The sequence below is a fragment of the Prunus mume genome, linkage group LG1 (assembly GCF_029339155.1).
Source record: "Prunus mume cultivar Tortuosa linkage group LG1, ASM2933915v1, whole genome shotgun sequence".
Lineage (NCBI taxonomy): Eukaryota > Viridiplantae > Streptophyta > Magnoliopsida > Rosales > Rosaceae > Prunus > Prunus mume.
Window position 1 is genome coordinate 28,806,060 of NC_142698.1, and position 21,161 is coordinate 28,827,220.

At 37.2% G+C, this 21,161-nt stretch overlaps 2 protein-coding genes across 5 annotated transcripts; one reads left to right on the forward strand and one right to left on the reverse strand.

The window, feature by feature from the left end:
* Window positions 1-308: 308 nt before the first annotated feature.
* On the reverse strand, window positions 309-9,009 carry LIG1 (DNA ligase 1). 2 transcript variants are annotated; one of them, XM_008228363.2, is made up of 17 exons: window positions 8,102-9,006; window positions 7,584-7,700; window positions 6,801-6,902; window positions 6,603-6,719; window positions 6,110-6,340; window positions 5,932-6,026; window positions 5,331-5,418; window positions 4,856-4,987; window positions 3,773-3,885; window positions 3,331-3,432; window positions 3,183-3,244; window positions 2,847-2,918; window positions 2,670-2,743; window positions 2,513-2,569; window positions 1,155-1,232; window positions 958-1,035; window positions 309-873 (listed from the first exon to the last, which is right to left on the reverse strand). In XM_008228363.2, exons 1-17 carry the CDS (start codon window positions 8,882-8,884, stop codon window positions 805-807), a joined length of 2,370 nt encoding a protein of 789 aa, XP_008226585.2. In that variant the 5' UTR covers window positions 8,885-9,006; the 3' UTR covers window positions 309-804. The 2 variants fall into 2 exon arrangements, with proteins under 2 accessions (XP_008226585.2, XP_088911217.1); XM_089055091.1 differs by lacking the exons at window positions 309-873; window positions 958-1,035; window positions 1,155-1,232 and adding an exon at window positions 1,242-1,613 and having other exon boundaries at window positions 8,102-9,009.
* Window positions 9,010-13,890: 4,881 nt separating this feature from the next.
* Window positions 13,891-18,203, forward strand: LOC103326173 (UPSTREAM OF FLC protein (DUF966)). Of its 3 annotated transcripts, none has more exons than XM_089053642.1 (6): window positions 13,891-14,611; window positions 14,731-14,800; window positions 14,896-15,011; window positions 15,194-16,076; window positions 17,417-17,736; window positions 17,850-18,203. In XM_089053642.1, exons 1-6 carry the CDS (start codon window positions 14,422-14,424, stop codon window positions 17,873-17,875), a joined length of 1,605 nt encoding a protein of 534 aa, XP_088909768.1. In that variant the 5' UTR covers window positions 13,891-14,421; the 3' UTR covers window positions 17,876-18,203. The 3 variants fall into 3 exon arrangements, with proteins under 3 accessions (XP_088909768.1, XP_016646818.2, XP_088909775.1); XM_016791332.2 differs by having other exon boundaries at window positions 13,892-14,611; window positions 17,417-17,686; XM_089053649.1 differs by having other exon boundaries at window positions 14,041-14,611; window positions 14,896-15,000; window positions 15,192-16,076.
* Window positions 18,204-21,161: the final 2,958 nt, after the last annotated feature.

Here is a 21,161-nt window from a genome sequence, read left to right on the forward strand (position 1 = left end):
GAATGGAAAGATTCAATGGTTCGATTGTGACCCACTTGACCAACAGCTCTTCGTTCAAAGGATTAAGACAAGACATCCTTCCATCCTTTCAAAACTGGAAACGTCTTGTCCCCTCGTAATTATTAGAAATAGACTTCCACACCTTTTTCTATACATTATACCTATGTGGTAGGGGTTGAAGGTTGAAGGTTGAAGGTTGAGGGTTGATGCAGCCATGCAAGTAACACGGAGTTGTATTATTAGGCGCAAGGGCGTGAAAAAGATGTAACATTTAAATAAGACAACTGTATTTATGCAAAAATATGAAATGCAGACAAAATGTTCTGTCAATATGTTAAAGAGTAAAGGATGACTCAGTAAGTTAATGTCAATATGTGTAGCTGTGGTGAAAATTCTCTCATCTTCTTGTTATCAACAGAATCACTGGCATTCAATTGAGACATGTCACACATTATAGAAAACAAGATTAGTGTGTAGCTTAAAACATATAATATTCCTAAGTTGTGCTCATTAGAATTGCTAAGCCCATGACCCTTGGTTCAAGTGGTCAAGGGTACAGGATGAAACATTACCACTGATAATCTCAATGTTTGACTCCTCGGCATAGCTTCGGCCCTCTGGCACTATATTATTGGCGAACACGCTGACGGATGGCAACTGGGCCCTCATGCACTGGTTAAACCCTAATAGGCTTAAACTTATAAACACATTCAGATTACTCACATGTGCTGTACCAACAAGACTGCTGGTCTTTGCACATCAGACATCTCCAGAAATGAGTGAAATATAGCGCAACTTTGCTCCTTAATCATCTTCGTTGTCATCTTGATTGTTAGAACGAGTGTTAGCTTGAGCAGAATACATCTCAGCAACCTGAAGTTTCAAAGAAGTGTGAGAATGCATATTCATATGTATAATATTGAATCAAAATGATTATATAACCAGAGTTATCTTCACCTGCGCAGATGATGAGGCTTGCTCTGGAGGTTTATCCTCCCGAACACGAACAAGACGTGGAAATCGAAGAGAAATACCCTAATCACATGTATACATGGAATTAGAGGAAGAAAACATATCATCTAATTTGCATTCCACAAAGTGATAGCAAATAGAATTATACAATGAGAAGTACAATAAAATAAAATCCAGTGAACCTTATTAGGATCCACTATGCCAACTGCGGCGCGATGAACAGGGCTAATAGTCAAGTCTGCAGCTTTCACTTCCCAAACCTGGGAGAAATTACACCATAGGCAATATGAGAAGATGCTGTATCCAACAAGTCTACCCCTTTATTAAAACAAAAGTTTAGATAAACCCACGTAATTTTCCACAATTGCATTTTTCGACAACCAACAAACAGAAAACTAGAAGTAATAAATTTCATTAGCCTTCTAACTTCCTAATCCAGAAACTTCACATCAATAGAGATTGAAGGGAGAAAAGAACTTAACCTGACAGAGCTGCATAAGACCTATCAAAATTACAGTGCAACAAATTTAATTCTATTTTAAAAATAAAAGTAAACCTTCCCTAGTTAACGCCAAATGCTCAGGAAATGAGTTCTGGCAAAATAGTTGCTAATTTGCTCAGTATATCACAGCATATTTTACCTGAATTATTAAGAAGAAAAGGGGGAGAAATGTCCACATGCATCTGTGAAGGTGAACAATATATTCTAATACAGCAAAAAAACACTACAAAATTTAATTTCGCATCTTTTGGATCTTAAAGGAAAAATGACAATCACGTTAAATTGAACAAATTGCTTCACATTTCACCTTTTTAACATTTTTGTCCAAGATGAAGAATTCACTATTTTCCAAATGAAGATATGTCAATGTGCAAAGATACAAATAATGTTTATGACTGCTGGGCCAACTTATTTTTCATTCATGCAAGATTTTAAGTTCTCAACTGTTGCATATAAAAGTTTACTTTTACAAGCATGCACCAGAAATGCTCTGAACTTTACAATGCTTAAAATTGCTACTCCTCACAACATCTCTTCTGCTTATGCTGTTGCTCCTTTCCACAAATTTGTATTTTACCACTTTGATAGCCTCTTTAAATTGCTTGCCCAAATAAGTTCAAAATTATAGTGGACCTATCTCAACCCTTGGAAAAACTGTTTAAAAACTAATATCCATTAGGCAAATAATTTGAGAATAGCATCATTCCTGAAGTGAATTTGACATTTACTTGTACCAAAGCAATATCCTATTAGGTCTATTATTTTCTGAACAGGTTCTATCTAGACAGCTTAAGAATCCAAACTACTTGGAGGAATCAACTAAACAATCCAGGAAGTGCTTACCTGAACAATAATGTAAACTTCTTTGGGATTAGTTACACTTTAAAGGGGATTTTTGTTTTCTTTGTAAGCAATCAAGGGTCAAAAAACTTCTAATCTCAATGTGAAAAAAAGAATTGGGTAACAAAAACTAAGCATGTAGGTAGTTCTATCAAAAAAAGTTTATGCACAGCAAACACAAAAGGCGATGGTTATTACCTCAGAGGCATCAAACCATACATCAGGATTCATTGTCTCTGCATAACGATAGTATGACTGCAATTGACAAGAATGTAAAAATTAGCAAGAGAATCCACAGAACCAAATACATAAACAGTCTTTTGTGGCAAAATCGAAGTGGAAGAAAAAAACAGACCTTAGGTTTGGGTATCACTTTAGTACGGAGACTGGCAGAACGTTCTTCAAGCATTGCTTCAGAGAATCCAGTGCCTGTCATGCATCAATATATTAGGCAGACTGATCAGTAATAGGTAAAGGGACTTGGAAATCATAGTAAAGGCTGCCAACACATGCATAAACAAATTGCACTTACCTATTTTACAAATGCTTTGAAACTCTTCATTGTTGCTATCATAACAAGCAAGGAGGAAAGCACCATAGACACCTAAGGAAGACCAGATTATCATTATCACCTCCCCCTTGTCTTTCAATTTAAAAATAAGATGGTGACAGTTTGAGGAAGAAGATAGCTGGGCCAATAAGACGAGGAGAAAAATGATAGATGCAAATGACCGGAAAACTTTTAAGGGCTTCCTTATTTCTTGGAAGAGAAAGAGGTGAGTTTTTTTATATTAAATTCCACAGAAACAAACATTTGACTGGACAGTGCCTATTCATTCAACTGAACATGATGTTTCATTACAGTTACCTGTACGTTTCCCCCGGCCATGGAAAGCAGCAATAGGCACCAAGTCTAGTGAGTCCCCAATACTGTATGTTACAGCAAGCCAATAAACAGAAATGAACAAAGCTTTATGAGGATTACTAAAATGGAAAACACTTGACATATCACTTACCTCTCCATATAATCTTTCTTCAATTTCAGCCAGTTAAGTGACCGCTTTGAAGGTTCGTAAGTAGCATCTTTGTTCAATGTTTTGATAATTAAACCCTCAGAACTGCAAGCCAGGATGAAGGAATAACATAAAAAGTAATGGTTTAATGAGGATAAACTTTTACAGATAAAAAATTAACTGGAAAGTATGTGACAGGCCAAAGTGCAAATGAACTAAAAACAAATAAATGCTACTCAACAAAACTGATTTTAGCAAGCTAAAGGGATCTCTTCAAGAGTATATTACTATTATTATTTGCCACATTCATGAAATGTATTTGTGCAAAATTTGCGTCCCTGCTGCAATACAAATGTATCATGAACACGTTTAGGAAATTTGAACTACTCCATCTAAGAATCATGTCCACTTGTCCCTTGAAAAATCAAAAGCATGAAGTGAATACCTTGAATCAACTGCAGCATCAAGAAACTTTTGTATTTCTTCAATATCATTTGATGTTATTGCTGTGGCAAACTGAAAAAATCCAGCTTCTTCCACAAAAGAATCATAAAGACTCTGCACAAGACACACAACCACATGTAAGAATATATTAGTACTTTCTCGACGGAACAAGAATGAACAATGGTCGGAAGACATTAGAAATCCAGAAATTTATTTGTATCAATGATACCTACAACAGTAATAATGGTAGCACCTACATTGAAAAGTTCAGTCAACAGGGCACCCTTCACATAATATCACTAAGATCAATATGAGTTAAGGATACTATCCAGCATAGATAGACACCCTTTTTCCGTCTTTTTCTTGCACTTTGTTGTTCACTTTCATTAAAGTTTAATGTTTCCTATAAAAAAAATTTAACGCATCATCCTTTAAGACTAATAAACTACTTGAAAAAAGGAATACAAGTAACAGTACAGCTGGCTCTTTAAACTTTTTGCACTCCCCATTCTAGACACATGAAACTAATACATAGAAATTGAAGTACTAGAAGTAAAGATCCAATAGCTCAATTGTGAATAATACTACTGCCATTACTTTGCTACATGCACCAAAAACTTCTAAAATAAAACCTTTCCCTAGTATTTGGCAAGCAATAATTAACTTCTAGAATGTCAGCAGTATTTATTCCTAAAGGAAATTAGGGATGCCATTGCATGCCACACTACTCGCATTAGTTAGATACCAATCCAAACATTTCCCTGCTGCAAATATTCAGGGAACCTATCAATATTTGCCATCCACCATGGACATAAAGTAATTTCAAACTTAAGCGTGAATGGGCATGACGAAAATAGACAAACCAATTATCTCCATACATCCTGACAATTCAAGAAAAGGAAAAAAAGAGAGTATAATTTCGACATCAGTTTTCACTCCACCTACAGTAAATAATCAGAAAGACATGTTGCTCCAACTTGGCAATATAAATCATGAATTTCTAGAGAAGCACAATTACTCCTATCCAGAAGAAAAATAGCAGTAAATTCTAAAATCTAATTGAGAAGAAAGAAAAAGAGTGTACCTCTCTGCGAACTTTCAGTTGTTCCTGAATTAGTGGTTGTCCATTAAGATACAACATGTCAAAAGCAAATATGCAGACATCGACCTTAATATCATTCATGGCCACATTTTTACGAGCTCTAGTGCTGAGTACCTGCCATGATAGTTTCTCATAAAGAAATTTTCTATCTTAACTCAACATCATCAGTAGTAAATACTATTCCTGGGGTTTAAATATATATATATTTACAAACAAAATAAAATATATGAAAAAGTTCTCACACAAGAAGAATATACTCACACACAATCACATATGCATACTATTCAAAGTGGGGAGGGCAAGAGTCAAACTTTTGGTAGGTATGAGGGTAACTGCTCTCCCAAAATTTTATGATTTATAGTATTATATTAGAAAATGCAATAATATAAATCATACAAATGTTTGAGAGCTTTGTGAGACAAGCATAAATCTGGAGTGGAATGTGAAAATAATTTACCTGGAAAGGAAGAATTTTCTGTTTTTCACGTTCATAAGCAACCAATTCACAATCCAAAACAAATGACGTTACAGATGACTTCTTTAACCTGAAAGCTGACAGAAAGCATTAGCAACTGAAAAGTAAGCACAGTTGGTGTTTTGGATAACATGAACCTGCAACCGTAGAGCTCCTTCATGATAAAAAAATTTCACAAGTTAACTAGTCAGATACAGATTGGAAAATTTCAAACCACAGATCGCCAGGCATTCATTTTATTACACTAACAGAGGCCTTGACACCCATTTAGCAAGTCTTATTTTTCAGAAATATAAAATATTTAATTTTATTCAGTGCATTATGTATTATATGACATTAGTTACATTAATAGTGACATAGTAATAGAACATAGATCCCAAAAGCAGTTTGAAAATTTAATCAGTAACCAACCAACTCTTTTACACATCACTTTTTGTTGGCACAACAAGAATTGCACAACTGATGAAATTACATGGAGATGTCAAAATATGGAACTTTTATTCTAGAGCACCACACTCCCTCAGATATTCTCGCACCTAAATTCAATATGAAATACCATATACAACCAAAGATAGAAGCCTACCTCGACACTGCAACAACAACATCAGGGAACTTTCCAGTGTTTCGTTCAGCATTTCGACTGTATATCTCAACAGAACCATCCTCCATGTAATGTATCTGTAAGGGATGAGCATGTTACGGCACATAATTATCACATGCGGAACAAAATTACATGTTGGATTTCAACTAGATGGTATAACCTGGGCGCGTTCTCCATCATACTTGTATTCACAGGTGTATTCTGTATCCTGAAACTTCTGTACAATCTCAGATACACCTTTAGTTGGCTTTGCTAGCATAGGTCCAACTGGGACACCCAAAGTAAAGCTACATGTCTTCGGAAGATTCCACACACCACCACTTAAAAGGGCAGGGATGATTTTATCGTAATCAGGAAGTAGAGAGTACACTTGCTTAACAATCTTTGCAGCCTGATCAATCAAAATTGTAAAGAACTTATGACGAGAAAAACAAAAAACCACCAATACAAATTCAGATCAGCTTGTATATATTCTCGCAAATATCAAGAATAATGGTATAATAGCCAAAGGTCTTTGACACAAAAGATTCTGAACTCATAGTGCACTGCTAATTCAATTTTAGATAAAAAATTCAGTATCAAGAAAATCTGATGGCAAGAAGATTCAGTATAAGTTATAACTCTATCATTTGACCCGACGAACCTAAACAGACCTCTTCTATAGGACTCTGAATATGAGAAGGTGGTGTAGAATGTTTTTCAGCATGCACTGCAGCTTGTCCCAATGCAGCTAAGAGAGTCTGCTCTGCCAACCCAATTCGCAACTTTGTCTACAAGAGAAAACCACTTAAACCTTACAATAGGCTAAAAGGAGTTAACAACTGAAATCTAGTATGTGATCAAACTGCAACCTGAAGCAAACGGATCAGATATTGAGGTTCACAATCAGTGGCAGCAACAAGAAGTGCCTTGATATGGTTCTTTTTCTTCTCCTGACTATCCTTCCCAGATTCCTATTAAATTTCAAAAGCAAGGGGCAAGTTAATTACAAAATCAGTACCGTAGAGTATAAAAAATTTAACCCCTCCACAAACTCTTCATATTTCCTGCCCCACCAGTAAATTTAGTGTAAAATGATCTAAGAGAGTATAATCTAATCACTTACAAAAGAAAAAAGAAACTCTCATTCATAAACTACATGACGAAAAATATGTTAATGTATCTACCAAACACCACAATTCCCCCCCTCTTTTCTTCTAGCTTCCATAAGGCATAATTTGAAAAAAAAAAACCAAAAATACAGGCCTTCTAGAAAGAAAAAACTGCTTCCAAAGAAAAAGTAGTTTGACAAGGAAAGAAACAGACAAGCATGGGTGTCGAGGCCTTGGAGGCCATTAATAAGCTATACTTATGAAGGACTTTGATCACCACGACATTTGACACTCCCACATTGTTTTGCAATTGGGATAACTTCCCAACAGAATGCAGATATAAAACATAGATATAAAGTCCAAAGTATTATTGCATGGAGTGGTAAAAGGTTAGAGTACTAGACCCAAAAACCAAAAAAATCAATTGAGGAAACAAAATTGTACTTACCAAGTCCAGTTTCCTGTAAGACAAAAAAAAGCATCCAAATCAATGTATCAATGTATTAAAATTTCGGATTTTAAGTTTGGAAATATGAAGATCACCTTAGCAAGTTGACGAAATGTACTGAAAACCTTGGTGACAGTTAATGAATCAGGCTTGCGCATCATAGATTGAGATGAACGGCTTGCTTTTGCAACAAGACCCAAATCTCCCAATTCCTATCAATGTGAACCCCATTTATCATTAGAGGAAAGAAAAAGGAAATGCAGTCATAAACAAAAAGTTAAACACTGTTGAATAACAAATCCTACATAAATCGACAAGTTCCAGGAAGATTTGAAAGAAAGAATGCCTGTGATGGGACATAAAATATAGCACTTGAACCATCATAGAACAAAGGACTTACACATCCTCAAAAAATTTCAATGCAACCTCACTCGATAAAGAATGAAATAAATCAACAAATTCGACCAGAGCTTTATTAACTTTCTTGTTCTTTCATCCTCCTACATTATATGATGGACTAGATTGTACATAAACAACAACCACATTAATGATTGATCACACAAAACTAGATAAATACTCAATAAAAAAGGCACAAAACCCACATGGAAAATACCTTGTATTGTTTCTTAACATGTGCTTCAGTCCTCCCACAAGCCTCTGCAAGCGCCTTGATAATCGAAGCATCCCCAATTCCAAGCTCCAATCCCTCATGTGCCGGCGCAATCCGATTTGCTGCCAGATAAACCACGGGCACCAAATCCTCAGGCGTGGTGTGCATTACAGTCCTCAACAGGTTACACACTATATCCGTGATTGCAATCCGACCCGTCTCGTTAGCAATCAAATCAAAAGCCAAACAAACAAACGCAAACGGAACCCTCTCGCCCTCGCCCCAATTCGCCATCAATTTCGGGTCAAAGTCACCGGCTTTCTTCTTCAACAGAGCGATTCGGCTCTTCAATTCCGCCGTCCGCTCCTGAGCACCTGCCGCCGCGCACACTTTTTTCGCGGGGGGAACCACCTGGCCGCCATTACTAGAACTTTCTAGAGCTTCTTTGACTTCTTTGGATTCTGGGGCTTGGGTTGGACTGCCATTTTCGGGTTTCAATAGCAATTGGGGGTTTTCAATAGGGTTAGGTTCTAGGGTTTTTCGCTTCTTGGAGGGTGAAGCTTGGGGCTTTTTCTTGGCGGCGGCGGCCCGAGCGCCGGACATGAGAGCGTCGAAGGCGGAGGGGCGAGAGGACATGGCGCGAAGATTAGGGTTTTTCGGGGAGAGGGAAATGAGGGTGAGAGAGAGAGAAGAGGGTTTGGAGCTGAAGAGAGAAATGGAGGTGCTGAGATGGTGGAGAGAGCGTGGGCGTAGACAATAGCATGAACACAATGATCGGGAGAGCATCAAATGGAGAAGAATTGGGGGAAAATAGTGGGTGTTCTGGACAAAGGTCTGAGAGAGTGAGACTGAATATAGAAATGGCGGGAAGGATTATGGTGCTTGCTTAACTATCAAGATTCAAGAACAAGAAATTTTTATTTTTATTTTTCCTTTTTTCTTTTAAATAGTTATTTTGTCTAAGCATAATAAGAACAATATGTTTTGTTTACAGCTGTTTTTTATTGGGTTTATCTGCAAAGCTTGTTACACAACATGCTTTAAGTTTAACTTATAATACAGACCAAAAAAAAAAAAAGTTTAACTTATAATAAAAGTTGTATTCAATTTTTTATAAATATTTATTATAGGCCATATGGGTTTCCGAGCAGTCTTATAATCTACAACCATCTACAAGGGCACTATTGAAACAATTGATATTTGAATGAGTTTTCTTCAAACATTGTTTGGGAACTCAAAGTATGACGATGGATCTATGTGGCACATGGTTATAGTGGCGAACCTATTAAGGCGCAAGGAGGTGTAGTTGCATCTGCTTTCGTCCAAAAAAACTATTATAGGTGCTGCATATTGCACATCTGCTCAACCTAGGAGGTGTACTCTAGGTGTTCGACGAAAAACCTAAATGAAGTCAGTTTACTACTGCATCGCACAACGCGCTTGTTTTGTTTTTATTTTTTTTATTAAAAAATCCTAACTAAAATTACACCTCCGTTAAAAAATTCCTGATTCCGTGATTGGTTATAATATTTTTCCTCACCAAAAGCTTGTGACTTTGAAGGAGGCAAATAATTTAAGTAACTATTTTTTTAATATTTACCTTTTTAAAAAAATAATAATTTACATTGAATTTTAAACACCAAGATAAAATGTCTCACATTTTTTAGCAAGGCATTTTTTGTTGCTGTCATGTTCAAGGTAATTTATGTTTTACCAGGTTGTAACATGGTTTATTAAGGCTTGTAAATGCATTTTATCCATATGTGAGGTTATTTTCGCCTTAGTTTGAAATTCTAATATCATCCATTAGAGCTACAAAATGATATGCGACATGATATATCATTGTTTTAAAATAGATGAAATATGAGAGTATAATTGTATTTACTCTTTATAAGGGCTTTTTCATTTCAGCAGCTACAGATGAGTCTGGGCTCTGTAAAGAGCAAATGAGTGGACTTGCCCCTATATATGAGTTCAAGAATCAGGCTCCAAGAGTGCTTCGAAAGGTTTGTGGAGCTTTAAGAAACACATTGGCTTCTTTCACCAACAAAACCAACAGTTGCTTACATATAAATATTTAGGCTTGGCTTGAGAAACTTGTGGCATGGGAGCTAAGTATTCACAAGTTTAGCATTAGAAAGAGAAGACTTGGGTTTCCTATGAGAAACAGAGGCTCGAAGTAAGGGGAAGAGAGAATTTTTAGAAGATTTGTTGAGGGAAGAGAGGAAAAAATGAAGGAAGAAGAATGGGTGGCTTTAGCAAATTTCCGGCAGCTTAACGAAAGCTTCGTCAGGCTCTTGAGTGTTTTGTCAAAGAGAAAATGAGAAACAATGGAAGAACAGGGCTCGAAATGGAAGGGTTCCGGTAGTGAGAGGGGATGCTTGCTCTATCTGGATGTGGTTGAGATGATGGGTAGGAGATACCATTTTTTATAGGCGCTAGAAGCTCATTCTTCCCAAGAAACCTTTGCTGGTTCTTCCCAAATCTTCCAAGTCTCCCCCTCAATTCATCTTCTCTTCCTTTGATTCATTCCTATTTTGTGAAATCCCTCTAATCCAAACACACAGAAAAAAGATTCTTGAGAGCTCTAGAGTCTTCCCGCAGCTGCTCCTATGCCAATCTCTTATCTTTGGCAAAACTCTCTCTTTCTTTCCTCCCTTATTTTATGGCAAGAGTTGGTGAGGGAAAGAAATGGGTAATGGTGTTGGTCTTAAGGGTGTTTTGCTCCCAGTAGCTTGCACACATAAGGATCCTTCGGTTTTTTAGGTGGTCTATCGTTGTTTGTCTTTGTCCATGTGCTGTAGACTCCCAGCAGCATGCACATGTAAGTATCCTTTGTTTTTTAGATAGTTGTCTTGGGTTTGTCTTTGGCAGTGTGCTGGAGACTTTCCCAAGATATTTTCTAGGTTGTTTGGGTCACTCCTAAGGTGATCGGCTAATTTAATAAGATGATGGGCCAATTTTCTAAGGTGATGGGCTATCTTTTATCTCTTTCATGCTTACCCATATATTTGGGCTTAAGAAATTGGCTCTAGTTTTGGGGCTCCCAAGCTGCCCAAAGCTTCCACTTCTTGGCTCGCATCGTGAATACTCGTAATCATCAATACCACAACCTACTCAGAAGCCTCGGACATTTGCGTGACTTGGGCCCACTTAAGCTTGTAGCGTGGCTAGGTGCAAAATAAGGGTTTTGCGCTTGGCATTTGCATGTTGTTTGGCGTGCTTGTGCTCGAATTTTATCGTATTGTGAAAGGCTATGGTTGAGTCAAAATGACGATTAATAGGATAATAAGCATGGGTTCATAGAGCCGGTACATTTTACAGGCTCATTACAACCTTTAGCGTGACAGATTATATATTTGCTTGACGTGGCACGTGGACCGTGACTCGTGCAAGCGCATACGACGAACTTTCGCGTACTCAAGTTGAGTTTCCTCTCAATAAAGTGTCGCACTAGGCCGGGAATATATTTGGGTTTAGCCTTGGATTTTTTGGGCCTCAACACTCTTATGATAGTACAAGTGACAATATTGTTTTTTTCTCTTTTATGAGACTTTTTATTGATGCTTTATCACTCGTCTCTGAATATGATCTTTAAGGCATTCTCAAGTGCCCGATTATAAGCAAAAATATGATGGCATATCCGTGAAAATCGCAATAATAAGAAGGAAAGTTGAACTCCATCTGATTTTCAGGTTAAATGTTACATGCAATTTACAAAGTTATTGCACACACCACCCCCTCTCATACCATGGCTTCACTTTGCATCCAGTGATTCCATTTGTTTCTCATCGTGGAGCATCCACAGTTTTATTAAAACAATTAGTTTATTTTTCTCGTGGTCTAATAAGTGTGAAAATGAGGGGCAACTTGTTGCTAATTTGATGATCTGCATATCCTTTTTATTCTTTTCTTGCATAGCCGCATGCTTGATCATTCTAGGGGGAAGAAGGGACTTGAGTCCTATGTGGTTAGGTGGAAGTGTAGACACTAATACTTTAGATGATGTGTCATTTTCTTCATACAGAGGTGACAAAGAGTACTATCTCAACTTCACCTACTCGTTTTAAAATACTGATTGCTGTGTTCTCAGGTTAGTGGCTTAATGCAGCAAATTTCATTCATGTTGGCTTCTGATTTGGGGCTCAACCAACCTGCAAATTTGAATCTCATTCAATGATAAACTCATAGAAAAATGGATGAACATTCAACACGCAAAGAAAAAGGTCATGCGTCCTGCATCAAGTATTATTTCATTTAAAATGATGTTGAAATTTTTAGGGCATATTTGAAACTGTTTTTGAAATGAGTTTTTCACACATAAAACGCTTATGATTCTGTTTGATAGAAAACTTCAAGTTTTTTCTAGGTCATAAAAACGTTTTCTGATACTTCTCCAAGAAGCACTTCCAAGTGCTTTTTTTTTTTAAATAAAAATTTCGACATGCTTCTAATAAAAGCTCATCTAGAAAAAAATACATATGAATAATTGCTTCATACATAAGCGCATCTAGAAAAAGCACTAATGAACAAAATTTCTTTTCACTTTCCTCCTCCTATTCTCTCCCATCCCTTTCCTTCATCCCCATTTATTTGTTCCCACAAAACCACGGCGTTGTCAATGCCAATGAAATAGCATCTGCAAAATAAATAACAAAAATATCATCATTTTATGAAAAAAGTATTGTCAGCACTAATCTTTTAATTCTTAAAATTGCTAAAGAAAAAAAAAAAAAAAAGTAGATGAGTGGGGAAAATAAATGCATAAATAGAAATGTTTTGTTTTTATTGATTGATAATAATAGGGAGGTGAAAATCTTAGACTAAATTAAATACAATGTTTGACAGTTCCAATTGATTGATAATAATAGGGCAATAAAATTCAATGCCCTCCGCGCCATGTCTTGGGGATTATTAATTCTTTAATTTGACAGGTTTGGACCACATTGTTTGTGATAAGCATGAATTAATGTCCGGGTTTAAGAACATTACAAATTATTAGGCCAAGTGGATTATTCCAAAGTGATAAAAGCACAATCATTCTGTCTTGTAGCATCGGTGCATACAGGCATATAACGGAACAAGAGGAGTGCTAGCTATCTTATCTTATACGTTTTTCATTCATTTTATACCACATGTATTTTACTTACACATATTCTATGTATTTAATGCAAAGTACAAATATTTTCCTTGTAAAGAAGATATATATATATTTTTGAATACATTAAATACATAAATTTATATGTGAATGGAATACATATGGCAAAGCACAAATATTTTCCTAAGAGCATCTCCAACAGCTTTGGAATTCTAAAATAAAGTGAGCCATATCAGAAAAACTCTCTCCAACCGTCTCTTCAACTTCAGTCATAAAAAATGCAACCTCTTTCTCTCTCTTTAGGACTGATAAGTTGACTTTGACTCTTCAAACATTTAATTTTACTTTGGAAAAACAATAAAAAGTCATAAATACATAGACATTTTTCACATGTTTTCATGTTTTCATGTACCAACGAGGATTATTGTCAGCGGAATTCGAATACTAGCGTGGCTACACACAGTGTAGGACTTTACCAATTAAAACAGCTATCATTGGCTCTCATTTGTTATATCTCCGTAAAAGAAAGAACAAAACTCCATTTACCATAACCTGAAAATTAATTAAAGTTGAAAAGCCATATCACTCTCTCTCTTTCTGAAGTCTGTGAGACGATCCTTGGCTTTCACATGAGATCAAACCCGTACACAAATATAAAATAAAACAATACAAGTATAAGCCAAGCAAAATAATCGAAAAGCAGCAAAAGCCAAAGAGAGAGAGAGAGAGAGTCGCATTGAAGCAACAAGCAGCCACTACTTCTCTGGTAATAAATTTCGGTTTCCTTTTGAAGCTTTTTCTCAGACACATAAATAGACAGAGTCGTAAATACAAACACATACTGCAAAGTCTGTGTGCCATTCTGCAATGCAATAAATGCGGGCGTCCACTTCCTCCGATGCTTCATCAGCTTCATCTCTTTGTTTCTCTCTGTCTGTGTTTTTTTGTCTCCTTGTCTCGCCCTCTTAACAAGTTCAAATTTTTTTTTGACTGGTTCAAAGATTCCAACTCTCCAAGTCTCTCAAGAAGACTGAATCTCTGATCCGGTTTTCTCCACCATTTTAAAAACCCACAAATCTTATGCGGGTTTCACTCTGATCTGAGCGGCAGAGCCGCCATTGAAGCTCCGAGAACTTTGTTTACTAGGTTTTGGTGAGAACCCAGAACATAAAGAGCTTTTAACTTGCTAGAAAACTGTGGAACTGAGCTGAAAACGAAGGAAGCAATGGAGGGTAGGATGAAGAAGTACTCACAAGTGAGTCCTGAGAGGGCTAAAGTGTGGACTGAGAAGTCACCTAAATACCATCAGAATCGCAAAGTCCCTGTGGTTTACTATCTCTCTCGAAATCGACAGCTTGAACACCCTCATTTCATGGAGGTTACTGTAACCTCTCCTCAAGGGCTCTACCTCAGAGGTATTCAAAATTCAACCAACAAATAGCATCAATTTCTGGGGATTTTCTAATGGGTATTTTGTTTTTCTGAATTTTGAGGATTTATTTGTTTATTTATTTTTAAATGTTTTTTGGTGCAGATGTGATTAATAGGCTTAATGCTCTGAGGGGCAGAGGCATGGCTTCCATGTATTCATGGTCTTCTAAGAGGTGAAGTTCTACTCCTTTTTCAGCCCAAATTTTAGAAATGGTCGATTTTTAAGACAGTGTTTAAGTGTGGGGTTTGTTTGTCTGAATGACTACAGAAGCTATAAGAATGGGTTCGTTTGGCATGATCTCTCTGAAGATGATCCGATTCTTCCGGCCCATGGAAATGAGTACGTCCTCAAAGGTTCTGAGCTCTTTGAAGAATCTAATTCAGGTAAAAGGGGTAGAAGATGCATTTTCTCATTGTTTGGTTGCTAGCAATTGAAGTTAGTAATTCTAAAATTTCCATATATTTTTTGCACCAGATAATAGAAATTGCTTATTGACCAAAATTTTCCATTCCATGGTAAATAAATTAAACACCCTAAATCTAGATGCTTACTTTTTTCTGGACAGATCGTTTTAGCCCTGTGGCAAATATAAAAATCCAGAACTTGAAACAACTACCAGAGCCAGCATCTTCTAGAAGCCAAGATGATTCTTCATCCTCTTCGAGTTTGAATGGAAAGGAAACAAAGCATTCTCAAGAAGATGAGCTCTCTCCTCCAGTTCAACGTCCCAAAGGCTCTTCCAGTGCGTCTCCTGAGTCTACAGTTGGAAAGAATTCTTCTTGGGGGGGTTCTCTGAGCTTGACAGAGTACAAGGTTTACAAGAGTGACGGTTTAGCTGATGCTTCTACGCAGACTGAAGAAAATGTGAACAAACCTAAAGCTCAAGAAACATGTACAAGGGGTGTTTCCACTGATGATGGGTCATTAGAACCTGATAGTAGTTATTACCAAAACAGAGTTCCATGTGAGAAAGAGAACTCTGAGATTTGCAGTGATTCGGTTTCTCCTCCTCCATCTTCCTCTAGTGCATCTTCATCGGGTGGAAAGACTGAAACTCTGGAATCACTTATTAGGGCTGATGCTAGTAAAATTAACAGTTTTAGAATTCTTGAAGAGGAAGACATTCGAATGACAAACAATCCAAGGGCCAAGGCTACTAATGTACTTATGCAACTCATCTCATGTGGGTCAATATCAGTGAAGGATCACCGTTTTGGTCTTATTCCAACATACAAGCCCAGGTTTTCCCATTCCAAATTTCACTCCCCGTTATTTTCCACTAAGGTAATGTTGGGAGAGCTAGACTGCCTATCAGACAATCCGAGGCTAAGGGGTTCGAGATTGGAAGAGAAAGAATATTTTAGTGGGAGCTTGATTGAGACTAAAATGCTCAAGGACGAAGATGGACGCTCAGCTCTAAAGCGATCATCTTCATACAATGCTGACAGGTTTGCCTAGTCCCTGAACTTTTCTTTCAGTTCTTTTAGGCACTCTTTGTCTTATGATACAAGTATTTTAGGGTAATCTCTTACCACTTGATAGTAAGGTCGGACCAAAATCAGTCAAAAGCATACTTAAGATGATGATAATGTGAAGTGCAGGGGTGTTTATTTGAAAATTTTCACGTATACAGTTTCCCTAGATGGTTAAATCCAGGGATTCTACCAGAGTTTTGACTTCTTAGCTACCTTGAAGAACTAAGATGTTTCTTAATTCTTAAATCAGATTAATCAGTTACAGAATTTGAATGATGCTTTAACATAGACTGCCCCTCCTAAGATAAGTTGAACAACTTGAGCTTGGGCCCGTTGGATGCTTCTTCATTCCTGGTGACTGCAAGCACATTTTGAAGTCAAAAGTTTGGTTGCTTAGCAAACCTAGCTTGATCAAGACCATGATCAGTGCAATTAGACTTCTGAACATCCAAGTTAGGTCGGTTTAAGCAGCTGGAAGCCTTGAAGTAACAATACCTGTTACTTCAAGGTATTGTTTCACATAATGTTAAATCATATTGGATATTATTTCTCAAATCTCAATTTACCTTGGTCTATTGTAGGCTTTGTATTTAATTACTCATTTGGGTTTACTAGGGTAGAAAGGAATTCTTTTCTTTGTCAAATAAGGAATTTAGCTCTGGTAATTTAATAGATGTGTAGTTAGAAATAACTAGGATTATGAGGTAGTTGTCTGACTTTTTTGATAGAGATGCAACGTAGCAGATTTTCCCCCTTGTCTATGGATATCAGCAAGATTCTGCTGAGTCACATTAAATTTTGTGGTCTCTTATATGCGTGATCCATTTTATCTGATCTTTGTAATGAATGTGCTTCTGCTAAAAGTTAGCAAATCACAAAGCCTAAAACTGTTAGATCAGATGTTAGCATCACAGTGACAGTGAAATAGAGAATTACATCAAATCATGAGAATTTGATTTGATCCCGAACAAGGAATGAAGCAGATTCACTTCTTTCTTTTAATAAGAGAAGCAGATTCATTTCTAATGCTACTGAGAGCAAATTCAAGGGGTTACATGTATTAGGTTAGGTCCGCCAAATTGCATCTCTTGGACTTTCCCCCAATTTGGATAGCTTTGTTGAGTATTCTGGAGTTTTTTCTATGAAGAATTATAGGGGTACTTATAAGAAAGAATTACCCTATTGCTTTGTTGAGTATTCTGGAGTTTTTTCTATGAAGAATTATGGGGGTACTTATAAGAAAGAATTACCCTCAGGTTTAATCCAGCAGTTGCAACAAGTATGGTTCAAATGCTAAACTGATGAACTTGCAGGAGTTGTAGGAAGCCAGATTCAGTAGAGTACACAGAGTACAAAGAGGACAAAGAGGAGTCTACCTCAGGACGTTCAAAATGCATCCTAAGATCAATCAAGGCGTCACTCAATAAGCAACCACGAAGTGAATCTATGAGATCACCTATTTCTGACAAACCAAGGAACTCCTCAGATGGAGTTGATTGTGCACAAATCAATACCCACTGTGCATCCAATGGAGCTTGTAAAAGAATCACAGGGCCTTCATCTCTTAAAAAGCAATCAAACAGGTTAGATTCTTTTAGAGAAGAGAAGGAGAAGGTGATCAAAATCGAAGAAAGTTGAGTGTTGACTCCTTCCTATTTTCACATTGATCAAATTTATTACTATAATCCTGTTTTTTCTTGTTTTGTCAATGTTGGTTGACATTTTGTTTGTTTTCCTCCTAAACAGGCTTGCTTCAGGAGCTCGGGTTATAATCCAATCGAGAACACCGTTCGATACTACTGCAGTTGGCAGCTCATAGACAGAAATGCTTAGTGATAAAGTAAATGGCTGATTTCCAGGTCGTTCGAATTTCAAATGATGTAAACTTGTTGGCGGGTTAAGGCAAAAAGAAATTTTTTTGTACATCTGAAAAGTAAAAAGAAAGGAGCAAATCACATAATTTGCAAAGGGATGATAGGTTAGGTGTGGTCCTGGTGGGTGGACCTGCTCCTGAGATATGGAGTTGGATTTTTGGGTCAAGTTGTTCAAATGGGGTTTTCCCTTTTTCTGCCCTGCTTTTATTTCAGAACTGTTCCTCTTGCAGCATGGTGCTACTATTAGCACCAAAGATTTATTTTAGGGTTTCAAATTTTTCTGAGGAAATCCCTTTTATGGACTTGGATATTGGGATTCAACATCTCATAGGATTCCCTTGCCTCGTGGTAGAGTGGTTGACCCTCAAAGCCCAAAGGTACTTTGGACTGTCATTTCCCAAAGCCGAAAAGGTCCTTTCAAAAGGTCAAAGCAGCTTACTTTTGGGGTTTGGTGCATATAATAATGCGATTGTTCCTTCCTTGGGAGTGGTGGATTTCTAAATTATTATTTATTGGCTATCTCTATAGCCTATGGTTGGTTTCCTTTCCTTTGTTTGGTGTCTCTCTTCGTTTAGGACAAAGTAGCAAGAAACACACTCAAAATCAACCCTAAAGCTTTTTGGGTGTGTTTATAAATGGGTTTTGAGTGTGTGTAAGATGGGGTAGTGTTTTGGGTGTTGGTTTTTTTATAATTTCAGTCTTCATTTTTGTTGAAACTCCCTTTAAAAAAAAGGTTCAAATCACATGTGAGATGACTTTGATTTGATGCTCAAAATTTAAGTCCTGCAAGGATAGAATAGAAGAAGCTGTGCGAATCAACGAGCTGTGTTTTTGGGGGGGGGGCCTTTCTGCTTTGAAAAATGGTGTATCTATCTGTTTTTCTTGCTTTTTTCAGGGCACAGGAAGCTTTGAAGAGAGAGAATAATGTTTGTTTATTATGAATTTATAAAACAGGAAATTTGGGCTTTGCCCAAAGCAAAAAGAAAGACAAGTTGGCCAGAAATGCATTAATAATAAAGTGACTGTGAGGCATTGGGTGAGGGGGGTGGTGGAGAGACTTCAGATCGAAGAGTATTGCGTTGCTTTTCCAATCATTCTTTAGGTCTTTTAATGTCTCAATAAGCATTCACTATCTGCAATGTGGGATGACGTGTTAGAACTTGTATTTATGCACTCTCTAAGTAGTCACTAGTTTAAAAAAAGGCGCGTTTCTCAATAGTTAATAGTATTTAACCCTACACGTGAGGTTCTGTTTTGATTCTTTCTTCCTCTTACTCACAATGTGATGGTTGAGCGGTTTCATTTTTTAATTTCATTTTACCATAAGTCCAAAGTATACAATATAGGTTAAATACAAACAAACAAAAAGTATACTATAGGTGTTACTAGCGAAAATGCTATAGACAACCCATTTTTTTCTCTCCCTAACATAGGTCGTATTCTCATATGGTCGCTAATATATTATATATATATTTTTATTCTCTCATTTGTATGTCCGCACTTTATTATCGCGTGGATGCCATTGTAAATAAGGAGCAAAGCAGGGAGGGGTAGTAGAAAATACATGGCGTTTGCACGATAATAACGTTCGGATCTCCGTGATAGAATTTTTAGTACATGTGCAAATATGGTAAAAATCACATAAAATACTTGCAACAATACAAGGCTATTGTAGTGTAGATGCTCATGCAAGGTCGTTCTCCTCCAGGACTATTTAGCAATTTATGTAAAAACAAGTTCCAGTTAACTACCTAAAATTAGAAGTTGAGAAATATGATTATGAAATTGTTTGATACTTGTAGGGGCCTTTTTCTTCCGACAGTTATAAATAGGTTGGGCTGCCGTAAGGAGCAAACTAAAGAAAATATCCCTGTGTCTGAGTTCAAAGATCAGACCCAAAAATGTTTCGAAAGTGTAGTAAAACTTTAGGAAACACCTTGGTTATCTTCACCAACAAAAATGATGGCTGTTTATAGGTAGATTCTTAGCGCTTATAGATGAATTCTTAGCTTGGCATGAGGAGATCGTTGCATGGAAGCAAAATTGGCATGAGTTTAGCAGAGAAGAGAAAATTATGTATTCTTGGAAGGAAGAAAGGGTGTCAAAGTAAGAAAGGAAAGGCTTGCAAGAGGGTTTGGCTAAGAGAGAAGGGAGAGAAAGGAAATGGCGGCTTGAGTGTTTTTTTGCAGCTTGATAACTCTGTCAAATGTTAGAGCAATCTGCCAGAAAAGGGAAAATGAGGAAGAATGGTGAATAGTGCACGAAATTGCTGGATTTTGAAAGTAAGAGAGGAAGCTTGCTCTCTGGATGTGGATTGGTTTCGTTGGGTAAAAGAGGCCTCATTTTATAGCCGCTGGAAACCATCCTTTCCTAAGAAACCCTAATGGTTTCTACCCAATTTGGCCAGGCTTTTCCCTTCCTTTCTCCTCTCTTCCTTTGACTTTTCCTATCTTGGAGAAATTTCCTCTGCCTATTTGCACAAAATCAGGAATTTTGGAGAGCTCAAGGCCCATTTCCCGCAGCTGTTTCAATGGGAGACTCCTATTCTCAACTATTTTTCTTCTTCTTTCCTTCTTCATTCCATGGCTAGATCTGATGAAGGAAAACAAATGGATATACATGCTGGTTCAAATGGTGCTTCTGGCAGCTTGTGCGCTAATATCCTTTGGTTTCTTGAATGTTTTTTGCTTGAAACTTGCTCTACCCATGTGCTGGAACCTCCCAGCAGCTTTGTTCAATGAACCTTCAAACCTCCATTTCGTGGCTTTTGTTTTTCCAGCCAGGTGTTGGGGCCTTTGTAGCTCATTATGGTAATTGTATGGGCCAAGGTGGTTTATTAAGTAACTGAGCTATTTTTATTAAACATTGGGCTTTTTGGTTGAGTCAATAGGCTATTTTGATTGGGCTACTTTTTCATCTTTTGTGTTTACCCACATGTTTGGGCCTAAGAAATGGGCCCGAGGCTCCCAAGCGACCCGAGACTTTCATTTCTCGGCCTATCAATGAGCCTCATGTCGATTTATTACCATCTATACCACAACCCACTCAAGCAAACTCCGGGTATTTGAGTGGCTTGGGGCCCACTTAAGCTTGTGGTGTGATTGGGTGCGGAATAATAATTCCTTGCTTGGCGTGGCATGTCGCTTGGCGTGCTTCAATTTTATCGTCATTGAAGAGAGACACG

Excerpts from the sequence above, each read along its gene's own strand:
- LOC103326173 (XM_089053642.1), top strand. The coding sequence starts at position 14,422 with ATGGAGGGTAGGATGAAGAAGTACTCACAAGTGAGTCCTGAGAGGGCT. Across the intron at positions 15,012-15,193 it reads CTTTGAAGAATCTAATTCAG|ATCGTTTTAGCCCTGTGGCA; the intron begins GTAAAAGGGGTA and ends TTTTCTGGACAG. Across the intron at positions 17,737-17,849 it reads GGTGATCAAAATCGAAGAAA|GCTTGCTTCAGGAGCTCGGG; the intron begins GTTGAGTGTTGA and ends CCTCCTAAACAG.
- LIG1 (XM_008228363.2), bottom strand. The coding sequence starts at position 8,884 with ATGCTCTCCCGATCATTGTGTTCATGCTATTGTCTACGCCCACGCTCT. Across the intron at positions 6,903-7,583 it reads CATTTCGTCAACTTGCTAAG|GAATCTGGGAAGGATAGTCA; the intron begins GTGATCTTCATA and ends GAAATTTAATAG. Across the intron at positions 6,720-6,800 it reads ATCTGATCCGTTTGCTTCAG|ACAAAGTTGCGAATTGGGTT; the intron begins GTTGCAGTTTGA and ends TTTCTCTTGTAG.